The sequence below is a fragment of the Simochromis diagramma genome, unplaced genomic scaffold, assembly GCF_900408965.1.
Source record: "Simochromis diagramma unplaced genomic scaffold, fSimDia1.1 OVJJ01000603.1, whole genome shotgun sequence".
NCBI lineage: Eukaryota > Metazoa > Chordata > Actinopteri > Cichliformes > Cichlidae > Simochromis > Simochromis diagramma.
The window spans coordinates 11,115,187-11,138,162 of record NW_024387414.1 but is presented as its reverse complement, the minus strand read 5'-3'; the positions used below and the strand labels follow the sequence as shown (position 1 = coordinate 11,138,162).

General features: G+C 41.5%; 2 protein-coding genes across 2 annotated transcripts in view; both read right to left on the bottom strand.

The window, feature by feature from the left end:
• Window positions 1-2,091: 2,091 nt before the first annotated feature.
• arpp19a (cAMP-regulated phosphoprotein 19a) lies at window positions 2,092-6,314 on the bottom strand. The gene is made up of 3 exons (XM_040011499.1): window positions 6,258-6,314; window positions 5,420-5,542; window positions 2,092-2,262 (listed from the first exon to the last, which is right to left on the bottom strand). Exons 1-3 carry the CDS (start codon window positions 6,312-6,314, stop codon window positions 2,092-2,094), a joined length of 351 nt encoding a protein of 116 aa, XP_039867433.1.
• A 2,497-nt stretch (window positions 6,315-8,811) lies between these two features.
• The window catches only part of fam214a (family with sequence similarity 214 member A), a 31,960-nt gene continuing 17,795 nt past the window's right edge, over window positions 8,812-22,976 (bottom strand). The window contains exons 2-12 of the mRNA XM_040011548.1: window positions 18,814-18,998; window positions 16,571-16,767; window positions 15,348-15,473; window positions 13,230-15,111; window positions 12,878-13,003; window positions 12,238-12,326; window positions 11,102-11,198; window positions 10,647-10,805; window positions 10,458-10,526; window positions 9,859-10,058; window positions 8,812-9,728 (exon numbers count right to left, since the gene is read on the bottom strand). Coding sequence (XP_039867482.1) covers window positions 9,575-9,728; window positions 9,859-10,058; window positions 10,458-10,526; window positions 10,647-10,805; window positions 11,102-11,198; window positions 12,238-12,326; window positions 12,878-13,003; window positions 13,230-15,111; window positions 15,348-15,473; window positions 16,571-16,767; window positions 18,814-18,998 — 3,284 coding nt within the window. The 3' untranslated portion in view covers window positions 8,812-9,574. The remainder of the gene's footprint in view (window positions 9,729-9,858; window positions 10,059-10,457; window positions 10,527-10,646; window positions 10,806-11,101; window positions 11,199-12,237; window positions 12,327-12,877; window positions 13,004-13,229; window positions 15,112-15,347; window positions 15,474-16,570; window positions 16,768-18,813; window positions 18,999-22,976) is intronic.

Here is a 22,976-nt window from a genome sequence, read left to right as displayed (position 1 = left end):
GTTGTGTCCAGAGATGCTCTTCTGCATACCTTGGTTGTAATGAGTGATTGCTATTGCTTGCTGTGTGCACCCTGGGGGGTTTTCGCCCATGGATGAGGGGGTTGCTTACCTGTGCCAGTGACTGGGTTTGTGCCTATGGACCGAATGATATTTTAGAGAACACAGCCTTCTGGGAGTGACGGGGTGTGGCTCTTGAGTGTCCTCCATTTAGTGACTTTGTCATCCTACTGGTGGACTTTAATGCTTACAGGGGAAACGACACTGACACCTGGTGGGGCGTGACTGGGAGGAACGGTCTGCCTAATGTTGTGTTATTAGATTTCTGGGCAAATAACAGTTTATCAATTATAAACACCATGTTCGAACAGAAGGGTGCCCCTAAGTGCACATGGCACCAGGACACCCTGGTTGCATGTCGAGGGTGGATTTTGTAACAGTATCATCAGATCTGCAAGTATATCTTCTGGACACTTGGGTGAAGAGAGGAACTGAGCTGTCAACTTATCACCACCTAGTGGTGAGTTGGACAAATCTGGCATGCCTAAACATTTAGGCTCCTCTGCTTGTGTGACCATATTCCAAGGTAAGCAGAAGAAAATAGATGCTTGAATATTTATTCTTATTTAAACTATTTTGTTATAAGCTGTACTTAAATTCTGGCTCCTGGAACACAGAAATATTCTAACTTCTAGAAAATAAACTATTTTAAATCTTACTATGTAAACATTAGATTTACCATGTAAACATTAGCAATCTGAAAGCACCTGAAATACATCGTAGGTCTTTAAAGATTACACAAAAGTATTGTGCAAAACTACTTTATTTACAAAACAAAATGGCACAATGTGACAGCAGGGCAGCCATGTACATGCACAACTTGGACAGATGTCCTAGCTTTGATTTATCACACCACAAGTAAATTGCATCTGGCCAGTAAAAACCCCTGGAAAAGCACTATGCAGGGCTAAAGATAAAACTACTTTAAGTCATGATTACACAAGATTATTTCCCCAAAACTTACACTATTTGTTCCTTGTTTTTGTCCACCAATGTATACAGCATAAAGACTGGTCCCTCTGAAGGATTTTACCCTTCAGGTCCTGTATCCCCTCTAACCCTTTAAAACCTGATTCATTCATGATGACTCCATCCTTAGGAGAGGACTGTGTCGGCATATAAAATGGAGCAGCACACAGTGTAAACTTAAAAACACTGCATTTTGCTCTTTTAAGAAGAAGATCTATTTCTGACACTTCTTGAAGGAACTACCTGCTACCAGCATTTGAGCCGCACCCAAGCTTTTTAGCATCTCTTTTAAACATCTGCTCAGTGCACCTTGATGAATAAAAATGCAGTATGTGAAGCTTCACCTTTGGGAGCCCAGCATCACACATGCAGTTCAAAGTGACACCCCAGCCTTTACTGCAAGGTCCTTTAATGCAGACACAATCATAGTGTTAATAAAACGGAACTTGGCCTCTGAATTACTATATTCAATCATTCAAGCATATTGACAGCATAATTTAGAGTAAGGTCATACAGTGAATAATACAAATCTGATGTAAAACATTCTGCCCCTGTGCCAGACAAATATATATCAGATACATACACACACACACACAATCATAATCTCCAGACTGAACACCACACTAAATCACCCCCACGCCCAAACCTCACAAGATGCAAGCTTCTGCTGCTCGCCCCTCACTTCAGCTCGTAAACAGTCATATCTGCTGTCCATCCATTGTTCAGAGGCATCACAGACTGTTTCTTCAGTGTACATGGACAAACATGGAGGTAAAGACAAGACATGAAGGAAATGTAGGAGGACAATAACAGAGGAAAGGATGTGGTGGCAGTAGAGAAAAAGCCAAAGGGTGGGTTGAAACAAAAAAAAAACAAACATAAAAAAAGGATTTGACATGGTTGACCTGGAGGTGTGGAATCCAGTTGGGTGGGGCCCAGGCCAGTGTGGAGAGGGTGGAGTGATAAAGTGAGACATAGGAGAGGTAATATTAAATCTCTGAGACTTAAGTGGAGAGGATTAGGGGCTGGGAGGTGCTGAGGGGGCCATCTGAGGCTGCGTGTACATCAGCCTGCCAGTTTACTGGCCACAAGAGAGGGTTTCCTCTGGGGCAGGTCCTGGGGGGTGGGGATGTGGTCCCCTGTGATCTCGGTCTTCTCTGGTGCAGCTGTTGGCAGCTGTTTGTTCTTTATCTTCGCTTTTGCCATGTTGTAGTCACCAGAGTCAAAGTACTTTTGCTGCAGAAAAACAGAAGATTCAAATTAAACAAAAGTGGCACCAATGAAAATAGACACCAATTTAAAAATGTCTCATTTTTTAAATGTCAGAGTAAATCCCACAAACTGCGATCTACAGGGTGGGCCATTTACACCGTAATAAAATGGGAATGGTTGGTGATATTAAAGTCCTGTTTGTGGCACATTAGTATATGTGAGGGGGCAAACTCCTCAAGATGGGTGGTGACCATGGTGGCCATTTAGAAGTCGGCCATCTTGGATACAACTTTTGTTTTTTCAATAGGAAGACGGGCCATGTGACACATCAAACTTATTGGTAACGTGACAAGAAAAACAATGGTGTGCTTGGTTTCAACGTAACTTTATTCTTTCATGAGTTATTTACAAGTTTCTCTTTGTTCACAGCCATTGACATGTCGAAGAGGTTAACACGTGAGGAGCGGATTGAAATTGTGTTGATATCTGGTGAACGCAGTAACCGGGTCATTGCAGCAGATTTCAATGCAAGACACCCTGCGAGACCACCCATCTCCCATGCTACAGTTAGCAAACTGCTTGCTAAGTTTCATAAAACTGGTTCAGTGTTGGATTTGCCAAAATGTGGTCGCAAGAAAACTGTCACTATTGAAGAAACATCAGTGGCTGTCCTAGCTTCATTCAGCAAGAGCCCACAGCGTAGCACTCACTGCATGTCACTGGAGAGTGGCATTAGTCGAACATCCCTTCGGCGGATATTAGCTACTCACAAATGGCATCCTTACAAACTCCAGCTACTGCAGCATCTCAATGAGTTTGAGTCTAAGGTTTATTTTTTAGCACCTGGCGGCTCTTTTTTTAACTTCTCATCCGTAAATAACCTGCTCTTTCACGTGATTCAGTTTATTTTGAAAAAAGTCTCAACAGGATCTTGAGTTTTATTGTGAAAGGTTTATGTGGAACATAAACAAGCGGACACGCAATGGTGTTACCGTCCTTGTTGCTAACCACAACGCATAAAAACAGGCGCTTGTCCGTCCGTAGTGTGGTTATATTAAATATAAGAAAGAGAGAAATTTAAGAAATTAATATAGCCACTACAGTGACCATCAAAACGGTGAAAAAATATTGCCTTAAACAGTTTATTTTGCAACCCCATGAAACAAACGATAGCGTAAAATGAAACGATAGACGTTTTTATATCGTCATCCGATATATATTGTTATATCGAACAGCCCTAGTATATGGGGTACAATGATAGTGGGTCCATTCTTCATCAATGGAAACCTCAAGGCCACTGGATATTTGAAATTGCTACATGATGATGTGTTTCCCTCTTTATGCACTGAAGCTGGCACGTTCCCTGGGTTTTTCCAGCAAGATGGTGCATCACCACATTATGGGTGCCAGGTCCGAGCATTCCTAGATGAACAGTTTCCTGGAAAGTGGATTGGTCGTGGTGCGCCAGTTGAATGGCCCCCAAGGTCTCCCGATCTGACCCCCTTAGACTTTTATCTTTGGGGTCATCTGAAGGCAATTGTCTATGGTGTGAAGATACGAGATGTGCAGCACCCGAATCTACGGATACTGGATGCCTGTGCTGGCATTTCTCCTGCGGTGTTGCTATCAGTGTGTGAAGAGTGGGAGAAGAGGGTTGCATTGACAATCCAACACAATGGGCAGCAAATTGAACACATTTTATAAGTGGTCAGAAACTTGTAAATAACTCATGAAAGAATAAAGTTACATTGAAACCAAGCACACCATTGTTATTCTTGTCACATTACCAATAAGTTTGATGTGTCACATGGCCCTCTTCCTATTGAAAAAACAAAAGTTGTATCCAAGATGGCCGACTTCTAAATGGCCACCATGGTCACCACCCATCTTGAGGAGTTTGCCCCCTCACATATACTAATGTGCCACAAACAGGACTTTAATATCACCAACCATTCCCATTTTATTACGGTGTATCTATATAAATGGCCCACCCTGTAGATCAAAAAGGTACACTCCTGAGATTTTATTAAGGAATTTTAACCAGGTCTTTCTTTTTTCTTATTGACAACTGGTGGAGGCTTTCTGTGGTCTCTCAGGGTATCACACAGGAAATATAAATGCCAAATTGCCAAGAAAAACTTTCCTCAGAGAGGACCATGCAAACACTGGAAAAAAAACATCCACTATAAGAAATACACACAGTATAACATTAGAACACATACACTCAGTAACAATCTTGATCAGCAAATTAAATGCAAAAACTAGGAAAAGAAAAAACTAGTGTCTTGATGCATGCTTAATCATCCAGGTAAGGAAATCCCAAAAAGTTGATTCTGTTCATCTGGACGTAGTGCTTTCAGTGGGAGAAAAGTTTCATCACTCATCCAAGTGACTTCTTCAGTTTCAGCTCACTGCAGGTTTTCCCCACCCTTATAAACAGTACTTCTGCACAATGACTGAAACTAGTATCACTTGCGAATAATAATTTTAGGGAACATCAGTTTTTCAAAAAGAAATTACTGCAGCAGGTAATTTCTTGTGAGAAGTACAAGAAAAATATTTATTTATTCAAAGAAAATTAATCTTGGTTAGTGTATTATTATCACAACAAACATGATTACTAAAATGTTCTAAAAAAGAATGGAAAATTTCCTGGAAGCTGACCACACAGGTTAAATCACACTGTGACATATTATTAAGCCCTTCAGCAGATATTAGATGGTCTTCTACTGACAGGTGATTACTTTTAAAAAGTCAAGTAATTATTACGGTGCCAATCATAAGTTATTTAAACCTAAACCTATTTTCGATTCTCTGCTGTCCCAGATTTTACAACATGACAGAAGCAGAAAATCCTTAAATTGCATCTACAATCAAAGTCGATTTTACCAAGACTGAACTGTTTTCTATGGAAGACAATTCTGGAAATGTACTCATTTTATAAGTTAAAAAAAACCAAACAAAAATAAAACAGAAACCCCCCAATATGTGTCAGTTTCTCAGTTTAATTTCCTGATAAACTGGGCTGGACATATTTCTCTATTAACTATGTCCAACACCAATAACTTGCTAGTCAGGAGTCAGGACCGTGTAGCGCACCTATATAAAATAGCAAAAGCTTCAAGGACAATCCTAAAGTGAACCCTTTATGTTTTGAAGACAAACACATGAGATTACTCACCCCTTTCTGAAGGCGTTTCCGAAGTAAATCCGACCCTCCGGGTTTATTTCCCAAATTTGGATATCTTGCTTTCAGTTTAGCCTCTTCTGCCTTCTCGGGGCTGATCGTCTTTTCCTGAACCTCCTGTAAACAAACAGAAGCATAAGATTAGATTAATCAGCTCTCGGTCAGCTGGTAGCCCCAGACAGCACCACACTTACACAGACGTTTAAGCCCGTAAAACTATGAATAAAACCTATCTAATGACGTTTGAAGGCTGCTTATTGAACAACTTTACTGAATACGTTGGTGGCAAAGGGTGGTCCTCCATGGAAAAGCGTTTAAATTCACCGCTCCCGCATATTAACGTCAAGCTAGACAGAAGCATTAGCATATCCTACTAGCCAGTAACGTGTAGGTTGGACCACCGGTTGGGATTCTCGTTTCTGTAAAAAAATAAATAAATAAAAATTAAAAAAAAAAAAAATCACGCTATCAATAGCCAGACTGGCAAGACAGTTAATTAGACAGGCCCTGATTTAGCACTTCTAGTTCAAAGAGAACTGTCACTGTGCTGAATGAGCTAAGCTATTTTTTTTAGCAGCTAAGCTAATAGACGCTTTGAATGTCACGTCAGCTAACGTCAAAACACTTCCAGCTGAAAGACAAAGCGCGAATTACTACGTAATAGAAGATCGTTAGGATACCCGATGAACAATATTAATCTACCTGGGTCTCGGTAGCTAGTTATGATTTATATGTCAACAACGAAATAGAGGAAGAGGAGAAGCTAAGCTACAGTGTTAGGTTACCACGAAGCAACCGTCCCCGGGGCTCGTGAGGAAAAGCCCGCGTTTACCTTCTCTTCCACCGGCGTCTCCTCAGCTGTCTGAGTCTCTTCGTTATCCCCCGACATGTTTAAACAGTCGTGATTTTTGTCAGGAGACCGCTCACCAGCCGAACAAGTGTTCCACAAATCCCCCGCTCGCGTGTTGCTCGCCCGATTCGACTCTGACTCACCGAACCCAACCGAGAGCTGCCGAGCGCTCACTCCCGCACACAATTCTACGTCACATGCGGAGACACCACGCGCGCTCCCGCCGTGCACACGCACTGGGTACGGAGTTCAGATTTAGGTTGCATAATGACACAAAGATCAGCTGCTGGGTCCATGTGCTGTGTCACAAATCCAGATCTCAGAAAATAATCCGCAGATCTGGAGGATGGAGAGCCCGGCACCGCTTAATGCTGGCCGATTTATTTTCCGTTTCCTCACTACATCTCATTGCACAAAACCAAGAGGAATACAGCTATACAAAATAAAGTGTTTTCTTTTTATACCCACCCCCAGAGTAATTTGTTTTTCCTTCTGATTAAAAAAAAAAAGCCAAATATGAGCACGTGCAGTGTAAACGATTAACGTTTCAGAACCCATTTGTCATTTTTTAGAAATGTATTGACATGTTTAATGAACCAGTTTGAAATGATTTGAGTTTTTGTGACATGATGTGTTATGCTGCTGGAAGCCGCCATCAGAATATGAGTACACTGGCCATAAAGGGATGACACGATCAGCAGCAATCAACACGTTGGATGTGGGATTTAGCTCAGATCATGCTAAGGGCCCCCACAGTGTGCCAAGAAACAAGTTTAAACTAGTGTACTTGAACAAGTGTACTTGCATTACTTCTTAAACCCTTTTACTTAAAATCAATGATATTCACACTACCCCTTCGAAAGGATCTTATTGTATCAAAAGTAAAACTTTTCTAGTCATCTCCAATCATTGTATTGACAACAAAGAGGATCCTTCAAGCTGTAAATGACCAGTCATTTAATCTTTGTTATGATACCTCAGATTCCAGAAATCTATCATTTTAAAGGCAAAATACCTGGAAATACCTTGCATGGTGGATCCGGTGGTTATGTAAGCTGGAAGTCATGTCAAGTCATTCTTTCAACAAGTTAATTAAAAGAATTTGGTGCGATCCATTTATTATTTGGCTCTATATCGATCGATCGATAGATAGATAGATAAGGCAACATTGCTCTTAACATCAAGTTTTCACAGATGCCATTCACAATTTCCTTTCCTCTTTCTCAGACACACACTGAAGGACAACAGACCACAGGCCCAGACCCTGGCAGTGCCCAACAGGTGTGTGTCAGATACAATACAAGCCCCCAGTTTCTTAATAAAAAATATGAAAAATTATGTAATTTTCAAAATAAAGTCCTCCAATATAGGAAACTATTCAGTTGGTTTGATTTTCAAAATAAAAGCTCTGGAAACAGTATAAAAGTTGATCAGGGTTCTCTAAAATTTAACTTTTTCAGAAAAGAAAAAGTTAGTTTTCATCAGAAATGTACGATTTTCAAAAACACCGCAGTTATTTATTTTATAAATTTGGTTAAGTTTAGCCTATTCTCAGTTTTACAAATTGAGAGACTGATAAAAAAAATAACTGATTTATCTGAAATGCATTTGGGGTGTATGGTAACAAAGACTGTTTTGAACCGGAGAAAAACAAAACGAAACAAATTTCTGTAATTACATGAAGCAATTTAACTTATGTTTAAACTCTCACTTACACCTCAGATATACCGTTTTTACTCTTATTGTGATTAAAATGGTTCATGTGCATATACTTTTACTGATTACAGCCTAATATACAAGGAATGCTTGTGACTCATCCCAAAGAGTGCGCTATGCTGTCTGTGTTTGAAAAACATCAACAATGTACTAAAAACAAGGGCTGTCAGTAACAGATCTCAACACATGTATTTATAGTGTTGTTTTGCACCAGGATGAGTCAGTGACTACTGGCCAATGTTTAAAATAAAAAAAAAAAAAAAATGTGTGGGGGTGTGACAGCTGAAAATCAGCTATCACACCCCACACATCATTCTTGCCATTCCCACATTCTCTTATGCACCTTTTATCTTGCATTTAGCAGAAAACCAGTTACTGTTTGCACATAAAGACGGAGGTGAGCATCAAGACACATCAAAAGGCAGAACAGGAAATATGGTGTGAGAATTAAAACCACAAAGAGACGCAGCAGATTCCAGATTGCTTTAGAAGATATATAGATATATTTTTTCAGATTTGAATATTAATGTCAAAAATACATACTATGATATACAGTTTGCACTACATCATCTTAGCATGGCAGACGTCACAAGTAATAACTGAAATATTTAAATATTAAATAAACCGATGGTAAGTAAACTGAAAGTGAATGTGTAAACACTAAACTAAGGTTATTCTTTCTATTGCAACACTTCCAATAAAGTGGTTTTGTAACAGTACAAAAGTATTAGAATATTTCTATTTTCTGTTTCATTTCCAGTTACATTGAGAAAAAAAAAATCCACAGTGCACTTCTGATGTTCTGCTGTGATGCTTTCACGTAAGTCTATCTTGATTGCTCGTTTGACTGTTTTTTTTTTTGTTGTTGCCGTTTTGTTTTTTTTTCTTTCAGTGGTCCATGGTATATGTTGCATCGCAGTTTGCCATAGGGTTCTTCATCTATATGCACAACCTCTGCTCCGACCTCAGGAATCACAGAGAGAAAACTGAGTACACGTTCAGCTGGGTCAATCTAATCTTCAAAAATTTAAAATCGGAATCGTTTATTATTAAAAGGCCATCACATTCAATTAGAAACAAATTATTTCTTATTTCACACTCAATAGGTCTAATTAACATTTCGATTTAACGCCTCGACTCTTTTCAAATCAATTTTTTGTCTAACTTTATGTGTGTCTACTCTCCTGCAAGACGCTGGAGGGGATACACACAATAGAAGGTAAGCATGTTACCCATGAAATCTGTTAAAAACATATTGACCAGGAGTACAACATCAGAAATACATCCTAAAACCGAAACTTTTGACTCAGCCTCTGTGCACCAAAGCTGTAAGCTTAACAGAGAACAAGCTTTTATTTCTGATGAGTCTCCTAGGATCTCAGCTTGCTGCCCCCTTTGCCAGTTTTGGATGACAGGGGATGAAACATAAGTTTGTGGAGACAGACCATGAGAGGCTTTTGACTCTGGTCCTTAAACCTCGTCTCTTTTCAAATGGACTAACGGTCTGAGTCTGTCGCTGGCATCAAGTTGTGACTAATGTTTCAGTAGTGGCCTGCCGGGTGGAGGAGGGAGGGCTTCAGGCCTCAGCAGCGGGAAGAGTACGGCGGGTCAACAGGGGACTCTGTGAAGGACTGGAGCTCGTAGGCAGCACCGCTGTCCACCTCCATGGACTTCCTGGAAAACAGCAGACGGATGTCCCTATGGAGGTAGATCTTCCCAGACTTAGAGCTCTGGAACCTGGTAGAGGTTGGGAGAGGGAGAAAAGCATGAAATGACAGGCCAAAAGCATGAAAATGGGAGTATAAACATGGGTGCTGCTGGATATGCTCCACTTTGAGTGTTCAGACAAAAATAACAGCCATCTCACCTCAGGTGAATGAGGTAGCGCAAGGTTCGTCCCTGGCCCAGGGCGAGGGGTTTCCTGCTGGTCTGATTGCTTGTGTCACGACGGACGGGAACAGAGAAGGTCCTCTGGCGTAAGAAGGTCTGGTGTCCAGCTGGCATGGCTCGTAGGTCGTACATCACAACAAACATCTTTACCACTGTCTTGTTAGGGTTGAATAAGGTCTGAGGGGTTTAACCGGAGAGCATGGCAGGGTTAAAACCATTTTAAAGTCAGGCTTTGTAATACGTTTTAACACTGTCTTTCATTTAACTATAGCAAATATTTTTTTACACTTTACATGCTGTGATCAAGATACATAATATGACTATTCCTCTATACCTACAATCCCAACAATGTAATCCGAGTATTAAGGAGATAAGAGCTTTCTGCACTATAAATGAAACAAAACATAGCCTTGAACAGGTCCCTGTATGTTTAATGATGCAGTTTCCTCTACACCCACAAGGAGTCTCCATTCACTTTTGTTACTTACTGTAATCTGCTCTTTGTTCTCAGCCACGCTGTGATGTAGCTATATTTTGAAAACATGTCTACTGTCAACTGTGAAAGAAAATGCTCACCACTTGAATGGTTCCTGATGGAGGTACACGATAGCCCCTTTTTCCCAGGGACTCCAGGTTTATCACACCCTGCCAGAAAACACATGACAATCAAAAACAGGCAAACAGAAGTAACACACATGAGCTAATATGGTTTTATCTCTAGGCTTAGGGGGCTTTATTATTACTTTATAGAAAAAGAAATTTTACCATATATGGTGAGGGAGCGTTGTCATCAGAGACACTATAGAATGACACATCTGCAGGTAAGGTAAGGTGACTGGGGCAGAAGGATCCGCTGGCGCCGACCTCTGCTGTGAAACCCTCCACTGTCCCTAAAGGCTCCAGGCGGTAGTTCAGCACACACTCCTAATGGGACATAAGTTCAGCTTTAAAAATGTCTTACTTTTCTACAGGTTGACACAGTTTTGGTTTTCACTTGAAAGTTTTAAAAACAGGACTTGTTAGACCATGTTTCACAGCTATGTTTTCATTTTTCTTTAAAAAAAAAAAAAAAAAGTACAACCTGCAGTATGGTGGTTGCTCAAAGTTAAATACCTTTGAGAATGTGACAGTTTAGGGATCCAAAAAGGAGAAGCGGACTTGAGCTAATGTCAAAAACAATAGCTGAAGAGAACAGATGATTCTGTGTTTGTGTGCTATACCTCAAAGTTTCCCAGCAGGCTGAGACTGGCAGGTGGAGCACTAGCACTGAACAGCTGCTGTGACTCATCCGTGTACCCCTCTCTCTTTAGACACACCCTGTAGTAAAAAAAAAACACATGCTGGATCAACACGTTTTTAAATGCGTTATGTAAATGCCTAAAGGTATTTACATGGCACACATTTCTAGTGTGCCTTAATAGATATGCGTCTCAGGTGAGCTAAAATTATCTCAAACCGGCTTCCATCTGTGTATAAACACGAGTGGCAACTTGAAATGTTGGTTACTCTGAAATCCTAATTCACTCGAAGTGCAAATAAAGTGTTCAGGCCCACAGGTCACAACATAGAAACTTTACATATGACTCTTTCAATCAACCATATGTTTTTGGCGAAATATAAACAAATAATATCATATAGTGCCTTTTACCAACCAGAGCAAAACAGCTCTTTTAAACAGCTAAAATGACCTTTCACCCCCGAATACCAAACTCTTCAAACATCTGCTGTACAAAAAAGCAGCATTGAGCTTCCACCCACATTTGCTGTGTGTAGGCAGAGCCATGAATCTCTGTGTATATAAAGCCAGTTCAGTGCTGTCTGCCATTTTGAGCTGCGTGTGTGCATTTCAAGATGCAGTCACAGTACAGCAGAGCTTCAGCAGGTGGCACTGTGAGAGGAAAAGTCAGCAGAATGGGGCTGACCCAGCTTTAGCCCTCTGTGAAGCTGCTATGGTCTCATCTTTTCTCACACAGCCTGATTTATGCAACTGTTTATCTGAGGCTTTTGTATCCAAGGGTTCGGGTGTGATTAGGATCTGAATCTTCTGTACTTTACAATATAAGCTGTATAATAAACAAAATACCTCTATCTTCAAGTTTTTCTCGATATTTGTTACATATAATAAAAGCTGTGAGCCTGGAAAGTGAGCGAAACATGTAGGTTTTAAAAATCATGATGAAAAGTATGAGTAACTACATCCAGATGGTACTGTAATCATCAGATAATGTGGGAGGTAACTGTAAGACAAAAGACTGCATTGTAACTAGTTAAAGCGCCCAAAACTTAGTTTCTTGTACAAAATGAGTTGGAAACTAGTAACTATAGTAACACAGATCCCAGGTGAGAAAATGTATACCTTTTCCCAGAGGCCCAAGGCAAACCCTTACAGCCAGCCACAGAGGTGTCCAGGTCAAAGTATCCTGTTTGACTTTTCCTCTGAGGAACCTGTAGCAGACACACAGGACACCATCAACACATATTTTTATTTATTTATATTTTTATAGAGAGAGTGTCATGACCTGCATGTGTCAGCTTGCTGCTGGTGAGACTTAAATGTGTGTGTACAGTATGTGTAAAAGTGATCAGAAGACAGGAAACTGTGATGATGAAACTTGTGACTGTTGAGATGCTGATGAGTCATTTAGCTTACGTATCGCCATGTGTGCACATCAACGCTGAAAAACTACTCAGTAGCCCAGCAGCCAAAAAAAAAAAAAAAAAGCTATCCTAATCATCAACATTTAAAGTACTGTAGTATATTCATTGGTGAAGCACTGTGAGTAATGCTTCAACAAGAGGTGGTGAGCATGGTGTTATGACAAAGACTTGCATGGACTCTGACAGTGACTATTAAAGCATAGCTAAAACATTAGGTAAGCCTGCATCTGACTCAAGTGTCTTTTCCGCAGATGTTCAATTTTGAAGCTGAGAACTGTTTCAGTTAGAAGACATGAAGCTACTGTACATGAATGTGTGTGTGCTTGTGTGTTACTTACAGGGCTGGAGAGCAGAGGCAGGCCAGTGCAGGGGTGGAAGGCCTTGGTTGCTGTAGCGTCTAATGAGTGGCGATTCTGTTTCTTCCAGCTGTTGCAGGGACGCAGAGGGGAGGGACTCTGAGTACGCTGGGAGTATAGAGAGAATACATTAAAACAGCTTGCAAGTGGACAAGTGAACTTACATCATCTTCCTACCCCAGCTGAACTTAGAATAAAGCATGTTACTCTGTTACCTTTTTTTTGTCTTACATATAAAACTGTGATTAGCACAGGTGTGATACATTATTGATGACTAAAAAGGGTATCACACATACTGGACATTAGATGCTCATTAGAGAAAGAATTGTCTTACGAGAACAGTAGAAGGTGGAGTCATATCTAGACTTGATGTGCTGGAGCATCCAGAATCTGAGGGTGCCTGGTTCTCATCCTGGAGGGTCGGGGCCTGGGCAGGTTTGCAGTTTTGCATCTGCATTTGCATCTGGGATTGAGCTTGAGGCTTGCTGTGGTCGTGGCTTCTGTTACAGTTCATGTTTGGGCTGGCGTAGTCGCAAGTCCAGTTCGAAATCTGGGCTTGCCAGGAGCGGTTTTCGATGAGGGGGGAGGCAGGGGGGGATTCATGGCTGCTGGGTGTCCTGACTCTGAGCTTTTCCTTTGGAGGAGTTCGTAAACGCTGACCAGCCTGTGCATGGGACTGGCCTCTGAATGAGGGTTCTTCAAGTGTAGACTGAGCACCATTTTGGGCCCGGGGAGAATGGCATTCGGAACCCCGATCAACTCGGGGCTTGTCTGTGCAAACAGGCGTGTGTGTGGCAGCGGTGTGCGTGCTGCCTCTGTGAGGTTCGTGGCTAGGTATGTGGCCGTTGGTGTAGCCGTTGGTGGCAGTGTGTGGGGCATGTGGGATGTGTGTGGTATGCGAGTATGTGCGGACTGTGTGTGTCACTGTTGTTGTGTGAGTATGGTGCAGAGGGCTGCCGCTTCTGCTGTGCCGGGGGGACAGAGAGGGGACAGACAGTCTCTCCTGGATGAGCCTAGTAATGTCTTGAACTGCTTGGGCAATCAGAGAGCTGTCTGTATCCCTCTCCCTGTCTTTCTCCTTCTCTCTGTCTGACTCCTTCTCCCCGTTCCTCTCCTCTTCTCTGTCTCTTGTCTCAGTCATTTTTAGCCTCCTGCAGGCTGCAGGTTTAGGGGAGGAGCTTTCCCATTTCCCGAAAGAAGTGTCAGTCACAGGTGTGTTAAACGGGGTGGGCCACACATGTCCCACAGACTCATAGGGCGGTACCTCAAGCTCTTTGGTCTTACTGGCAGTTATATCATCATGGTTACTGCCCCACATGGCTTTGGGAGGGTTGTCAGAAGCAAAAAGGCCGGGAGGAAGTGGGGGTGCTGTGGGGTCACAAAAGTTGAGCCTCTGTGCAATACGGGCAATAACTTCCTGTCTCTCCTGCAGCAGGGAACCAATCAGTGGGTTTGTCTCAGGTGCAGCAGGCCTCGGGGAGGGGCAGCGGGGTGGCTCGGCCATGGAAAAATTCTTAAAAGCTCTCAGAGGCTCGGGGAGTGCACTCTTTGACCTCTCGTTGTTGTTGCTGGTACAAGAACCATAGTCTTCTACCTGTGTGGGTTCAGATGAACCATTGAGAGCTGAGTACAGCCACTTCCCTGCTTTACTTGTAGGAAGTGGGGAGGGGGAGTGGGAGCGGGATGGCGTGGGGGAGTGAGAGGGCCTGTGGAAGAGTGGGGAGCCCTGACGTTGGGGGGCGTTGCCCTGTGGGAGCTCTCCGTTCTGATACGAGTGATTTTCACCAGGCTCTTGGCTCTTCTTGCTGTATGGATGTGGCACAGATGTGTGAGGAAGGCTGTTAATGGGGATGTTGTTGATGGGGAGATTGGGAATGGGTAAGCCGTTGAGGAGAAGGCTGGACATTGAGTTGGAGCTCTTGCTGTACGTATTAGAGTTGTTGAGGAGGTTGTCCTTACTGGGGTCCTGGTTCTTTTTGAGGGTGGGCAGGCCACCATGGCTGTTAAGGTTTGGGTTGAGGCTGGGAGTCTTACTGTAAAGCGGAGGAAGGCCGGTATGGATGCTGCAGGCTAGGGTGGGATAGGTGGGCTGTCTGGGGAGCGACTGGACACGGACCTGCAGTGCAACACTCTGGGAAACATTGGGGACTGGGAATATGTGCTCTGAAGGTGGTTGGGAAAACTGCCACACCAACTCTTCATCAGCAGCACTGATCCTATTGGATGGAAAAATCCTGATTCAATAAACAGGGTCCCGTTAACTGTTAAGTTTGAAAGAACGTTCTGGGCTGTAATAACATTTTAGCTATGCACACAAACCTTACACATGTGTATATAAATGTGCAACTAACATAACTTTCGCTTTAGTGTGGAACTAGCACTAGTGTGGAAGCTTGACTGAACAGTCTTCAGCTCATCACTGTTAAAGTCTTCAGTGAGTGTTACATCTGACCTGTACAGGATGTTTCTGGGGACGATGCCATGTGAGGCACTGAGCCAGGCGCTGAGCTGGGAGAAGAAGACGTAAGAACGAACAGCCAACAGCAGGGTCTTCTCTTCAATGAAACGGTCGCCGCTTCTAGAAAAAAAGAGAAAAAAAATATGGTGGAAGTGTGCCAGTATGTCAGGTTAATGAGAAAACGATGTGTATTTTTTAAATCTTTCACAGTGTTCCTTGTTCCTACACATGTGAGAAGGAAAGTAGGCCAATATGTCAGACTAATTAACTCCCTGAGTACCGCACCAATTATATATATTTTTTATTATTCATTTTTTGGATTTTTGACCATTGTTTTATTTTCTAGTTCTTTTAAAGCTTTTAACTGTGCTTTGTTTTTCTGTCCTTTTGGGGTTTTTTTTGTTTTTTAACTAACGATTTTTCAAATTTTTGTTGTTGTTGGTGAAGGTTTTCCTTGTCCCCCAAATATAAAGTAAAATGCAGTTTTTAATGCAGCAGTTTTGTAAAACACATGATGTCATACTAAGACGACTGTTATGCCCCATGTTTGGTCCATGTGCAACAAGTCTGCTGGTAAACAAGCACATGTTAATTACACTTAAAGACCCAACATACCATGTACATCCTTTCAAGTTTAGCAGCTGCAGTGACCCTTACAGACGTGTTATAAGTTTCTGCATCTGTGAGTATGCTGTTGTCCATTTGGCTCAGAGTGATGTCAGTTTTATGTTCAGATTGTGAGCGTGAGGCTCTGTCCAGTCAAGTTAAAAAACATTTGTAACAAGATTATTGATATCATTTCCCTATCATTAAGGCATGAATAGCTCTGACAGTAATAACAATTTTGTTTTCCATAAATCAAGTGCTTTTTCAGCTAGTCTCAACAAGATCAAACAGGGCTGAGAGCCAGTAAACAAGTTATGTTTGTGTTGTTTTTCTTCTTTGAAAAATCTGACTATTCTAGTAGCCTGAGCAAATAGTGTCTTGAACACTGTCAAATCTATTATTTTTATTATTTTTTTTTAGAAAAATCTGCCTGCACAACAACTTCTTTGTGCTTAAGATGATTCTTCATCAGCAAAACCGAACATTAAAGTAAGCAGAGAGATAATGCTTCTTGTATAGTAAAAGAGGACAGTGTACGTTACGAAAAATAACAAAATAGACATTTTCTTGCATTCCCCATCTTTAAAATGGTGTGTGTGTGTGTGTCATACTGTCTAGGAACAGCCTGCAAGGTCCATCTCTCCAACAGCAGAGCATCTTGTTTGATGACCGGGTCACTGATGAGATCACTTGGGGGGCACTCATCGCCATAGCAACAGTCTGGAAGGAGCATGACCTCGATCATAATGGGTATGTTGTTCCTCCAAAGTAGGATCACCTCAGAACGTGTACGCCTCGCCTGCCGACACTAGGCACACACACACATCCGTGGACAAAGGTGAGCGGTTAGTGTTCATTAGTGAATGTCAACACCAAAGTTAGGGGCACAGCAGGTAGAGAGTAAATATTGCTATTAACCTCTGAGTTTACAAAAAAAAAAGATATTCATTATCTTTACTAATGCATCAGTACAGTGTGTATACCATCAAATCAGAGCAGCTTAGGTACCGCTCACTGAAACATCCTGTTAACATGTTACATTTCATTCTGAATATTTAATTTTTTATGATAGCAGTTTTTCTTTTGCTTTTATTGCATGAGGGCTGTTACCTAGTCTTACGTAATACGTTACTTTTCAACTGTCAGGAGTTAACAACATACAACAACAACTGAATGTGTTTAAATATTATTGTTTTGGTTTTTATAAATGCAAAACTAAAACAATAAATTCAGCTGACAGTTAATTCTTAACAGGTCACCTGTTATGCTTTGAAATTATGTGTATATCTTTTTATTGTTGGTGTTTTTGAATGAAGTCAGCATACCGCATTGTTTACATTCTTGGGTGCTCCTCTGTCACTGAGCTTAAACCCACAACACTGCAAAAAACATTATTATTTATTTATGTTTTGAACACAACTTTTGAGACAGCAGACTCAGTTCCCGCACATCTCCACTTTCCAATTTATCTTTGTTTGTTTGTCTGTCTTGGGTTATTATGTTGAGATGTTAAAACTGTAAGATTAGTGCGCAACTAATGGATACGACAATCTATACCTGAAGCGCTCAAAACGTCAGCTGTGGATTGGTATGACAAAATTTAAAAGGAATTCAGGGCAGTACACCAGATAAACTGGATGAACTGGTATACCGCCCAGCCTCAGGAAAGTCAACTTTTAGTTTACATAACACAGACTGCATGAGTAACTGTGTACATTGACATTGCTTAAAGCAAGGAAAAATTCTGTGCCTGAAGGGGGACTGGAAGGTCATCCCACAGAAGGTTATCAGCGTTTTGTGCCTTTTACACCTCAATTCTTGATAAAATGTTTACTAAAGTGATGGATGGTGCAGGTTGTTAAAATTGAGGTGGATCTATCATTTGGCTACACGTAACATGGAGATTGGGCTCTGTATCGACCTGTTAACCATTTCAGAAAGACAAGAACGCAATATAATTGTATTAAATGTGATCCCCTTATGTTTACATGTAAGGTTGATCCAAACTGCAGATAAATGCATGAAGTCACACTCTACTCACTCAGAAACATTAAATTAAATGATATTCTAGATTAAAAGAAAAAAAAAAAAAATATATTATTTATTATATCTATTCTTAATATAATATACAATACTATATCCATATATATATATATATATATATTATTATATCTAATTAACACACAGATTTACATACTACACAGGAAATTTTATATTGTAGGTCAAGCTTTTTAACCAGTTGTTTAAAGCAACGCTCTTCGACCGTGTAACCACAGCACTAATTTCCATCCACCCTTTGCATTTCCGGTCAGATGGACTCTAACTGCCGTGTGCTGCAGCTCTCAGTAGAGTCACTTGTTTACATTTGGGTAGCATATCACCAGTTGTACTTAATGGTTTGTTGTTTCCACGCTTAGTGGGAACAGTTTTCTTGTACATTTTGCAAAGCATTGCGGTTGGTTGAAGTAGTTCTCTTTTTAGGTACTAAATCATCATCTGAGGGTGACGCACAGCTCTCAGACATGCCCGGGCTTGTTTGATAATTGTGTCCATAGCATGACTATAGTAATAATATCTCCACATGGAATTTTTAATCATGTAAAAATCTGTAGCGCTATCAGTGCAGGTGATATGACATGAAACAGCCCTCGAGGCCACGTAACTACCACTAACTGCTGACCCACAGCGAACCAAATTAGGACTATTTTACGAATACAAAACATAGGGCTCCTTTCAATATGTACATGCAGCCATATTCTTAATGTGGAACAGTTTAAAAAACACAAGCCTTTAAATGTAGGGTACAGTACCAGATAACTTTATGCCTTGCCTGGATGTATGAAATAAATCTTACCTGGGGTAGTTTGTCGCTGCATTCATGCTTGTGAAGAGGAGGCATGGCTGACTGGGCTGGCGGACAATGTAGCCCCTCAGTCCTGCCTTTCACAGAATACTCTGGTGTCCTTCCCTCTGTGATGAGTAAGGTCAGGAACACCAGGAACTCCTCCGCATCGTACTCAAAAAACTCCTCTGTTGCATCTGGACAAGACAAAGAAACAAAGGGTCAGCAGTAGCTATATGACCAGTGCACATTCAAACGAACAAATAATAATAATTTAAAAAAAAAAGGGGGGGGGGATCAGCTGGAAAAAAGTATCAATTAAAAAAAACAAAAACAAAATGTAATGTACCCACGGCAGAAAGCCACCTGTTCTGCCTGTTCAGTGTTGCATGCTTGAAAATGGCCATTTAACTTGGGCTGGAAAGACTTGTTTAGAGAAGGGGTGTGGGGCAATGCAGTGAATGACACAAGTTTTCCAGTTTGGCCACTTCAAAGGAATATATTTAGATCATCCATGTCAGCTGAGTTGTTGGGTGAAGCCACACAGATTGTTTCTTCTCTATGTGGCGTGCACATGAACATCAGCCGCACTGACGATGACATCATTAATATTCATTGGAAAAACATTTGCAAACAAAAGATCAACCAGTTACACGAGGAAATCACTCAAGAGAAATCATAGTGCATGCTCCACCAGTTTGGCCAGGGGCTGTGGGTGGGGCTGGCACGAGAGAGCAGGACCTTTAACGGCGCTATTCCCCTCTGACTAACAGCTATACAAGAGCACAAAGGAGAACTAGACGTCACAGTAAAATTACAGCTTATGCTAAGTATTTGATTTCATTAAATGTATTTGATTCTCAACTACAAAAAGGTGCAGCTGGGTCAGTAAGATGATAGTCAACTAGCTCGCGTGTCTCCTGCCACAACAAAATTAAACAAATCCTGCTGTTTGTGTTATAAATGAGCTTAGACCTTAAGGAGGGTATTTTTAGCAAACAGCTGAAGAGCCTGTCTTAGTTCTCCATCTCCTGCTCTTCTCCAGAGAAAACTCCCAGAATCCCGCAGGAGGTCAGCTGATGCACAGCAGCACAAAGAATCACAGCTTTCTTTCTTCTGACGCACAGGAGTTGCCTGTACATATAACCTCTGCAGGTCTAAATAAGTGAGCCAGCAGCAAGTCAAATTTAGGTGAAAACACTGCTCTCACTCTCTCTCTCTTCTTTGAAACTATGACTGTGCTGGTCCTCACAAGAACACAAGTACAGAAGCACATAAACACACCCTGTCCTCCTCCCACCACAGCGGGGCTGGGTAGAATAGAGTCCCTCTCAGCTGGCTATGCAGAAGTGTGAGCTATGAGCTGCTGCTGTATATATGTGTGAGTGCATGCATATCATAGCCAGCCAGTCGCACACATTCCACTCAGGGAACTCCTCCTACATGCCTTTGAGCTGGTGCTGCACGTGGAGAGAGACGCAGTCCAATACAAAACATGAGGAGGGAGGGAGGGGAAGAGGGGGTCTGTTAGCCAGCTGTAGGCTGAATAAAAGCAGGGTAAAGGAGATGGAGAGGGAGGCTATATTCACAGACAATCTCCTTTTCTTTATGGGCTGAATCAGAACTGTGTGAACAAAGGGAGTAGGAGACCAACAGTGAGCTAGAACAAGAGAGAAGAGACAGGAGCAACGGGGTAATGTATGACAAAGGTCAGCATTCAAGGACACCGTCTCTCGTATTTACATGAGGGCTGGTTGCACACACTGGGTATGGTGGGTTCTGGCTGGCTGATTTCCAACCAAGGTTTGATGTTCCCAGTTGGTCAAAGAGGCTCCTGGTACTACTGGGATCTGGGCTAAAGGTGACACTTGGGAACAAAATGAAGCATGGGCTGATGAATTGGCGTGGGGGGGGGGGGGGGGACAGCACTTAAGTGAGCAGAGGGAAAAAACAGCCTCTGAGAAATGGTTTGCTAACCCCCAAAAGCAGACACACACACACACAGCTCCCAATTCATATGTGCACAGTGGGTGTCAGATTACTTCGCTCTAGGGAAAGCCAGACTCGGGAACACATACACCCCTAAAGCACATATTGCAAAAACACACATGAACGCTAACAAACAAGGACAACATGACACACAACATGCACACAAAGGACCAGTGGTGGAGGCTCTGGTTAAGGGGCCCAGGCTCTGTATGTGTAGATGAGAGCTGTCATTCATTAAAGGACTGCGCCTGAATAGAGCATTCCTATGAAGCCTACACACACACACACGCACACAAAGAGACACAACTCGAATCAAAGTTAGGAGGTAATCAAGATACAGAATAAGACAAAAGAGGCTAAGGCGAAGAAAACCTTTGGACAGATGAATCCCATTTGTGTCCGATTTCTGCTACTTGAAATGATTAAAAGCAGAACAAAAGTCAGAGTAAGGCATTTTTCTCATCTTGCTGGTACAGAGACTGATCCTTTTACATGGGAAAAACTCTCATCCAGAAAGCTCAACTCAATGACTGATGGAAGTAATGCAGTATCTTAAGAAAAATAATTATTTTCAACCCTCTCCTGTTTCTGGAGAAACAGGTTGGTATATTTTCCCTTCTCACATGTAGCATGTGGCAGGAAAAAGTCCTGCTCTCTGTACCGTGAATGTTTTAAAGGCATTCACACTACAGAAAATACACTGTGTGTTTTAAGGGACCAGCATCATTGGGTGGTGACCTGAGACCAAGTTTTTCAGACTTAAGTCTACATGTTGTAGCTGTGTACTGTCAACAATGGGCAGTGTCAAGATTATGTGAAACAGCAGGTCTGTAGTCTACTTCTGCTTGTGATGCGCTGTTGTTGGTCCTTTAGCTTAGCCCCTGCTGTGGAGAAGACCAAATTAGATCTTCATAAACAAATAATGTATTTGAAGTGAAAACAAGTGTAAAAAAAACAAAAACAAAACCCCCAAACAATGAAAACTGTAGAGTGCAGCCTCTTTCAGTGCTTTTCACATCTACCTTCTTCGTGTTTAATGGTTTCATAACTCCTTCCTTTTCTTGGAAAACTCGGCTGTCTTTCCCTTTACTTATCAAACCAACTTTCTAAACTATCAGAAATGCCAGACTATGTGCTGGCTTTTTGCACTACAGCACACAAGCATGTCTGTGTAGGTTGTATACTCGAAATCCTACGCAAAAGACATAAATGTTGCACAATAAATTTTGCTTACAGTGAGGGAGCTGTCTGAGTAGTGTGTGGAAGAGGCTGTGCACATAATACACAAGAGTTGGCAGGTTAAAGACTGGGCAGTGTCTGATCATTGCATTAATCCAAATTCCATTTATAAAATCTGAATAATTAGTTTGACTGAATAGTATTATTGGTGTGGACAAGGAAGGCAGCAGAGCTTCAACATCTAGTTGACTAGCTCTCACACGCACATGTGACCTTTAGAAACCTGAAAACTTCAGGGCTTTTTTTTCATATATCATTTTAAGCTAATAAATATATGTTAAAATTATTTCCTAAAGCTAGAGGCATGTAACAATGTTTTAAATCATACCTAGAAATAGTTAATGTCACTTTAAAATTTATGTAACAGTTGTTTACTTGTCATTAAGCCTACAAGTTCAACGTTCAATCCTGCCTTTTCCTTCCCCTCATCTTCCGTTTACCCACTGGACCATGACTGATTAATTCCTGCCTCTCCATCTTTTCAAACGGGCAGTTTTGTCTCTCATTAGCTGATATGTTTGTATGCATACACTTTAAATTAATGTTTGTCTGAGATACATTATTCCTTTCTTCCTTCAATTTGTTTTTGGGTCATCTATGTGTGTAAATTATGTTCTTCAGTTTACATTAGACCTCTTAAATTGTTTGAAAGAATTACCATAAGCAACTACTAACAGTGCTTGAGAAATGCAAACAGAAAACAATTGTGTTTAGGTCCAGTGACACTTCACTGATAAATGCTGCACTAAGCAAACCCAAACAGTAATACATGTACACATGATGGAAAATGTTATTTTCCTCTTTTCCATGTGCATGTGATCTCTCATCTGTCTCCTGATCATGTGTGATGTGAATTATGTAACAGGTCGGATTAAGATTCGGGCGTCTTATTATTAGACCTATGACCGCCTGCCACCAAGAGCAGCCTGAATCCGCCTACAGATCGC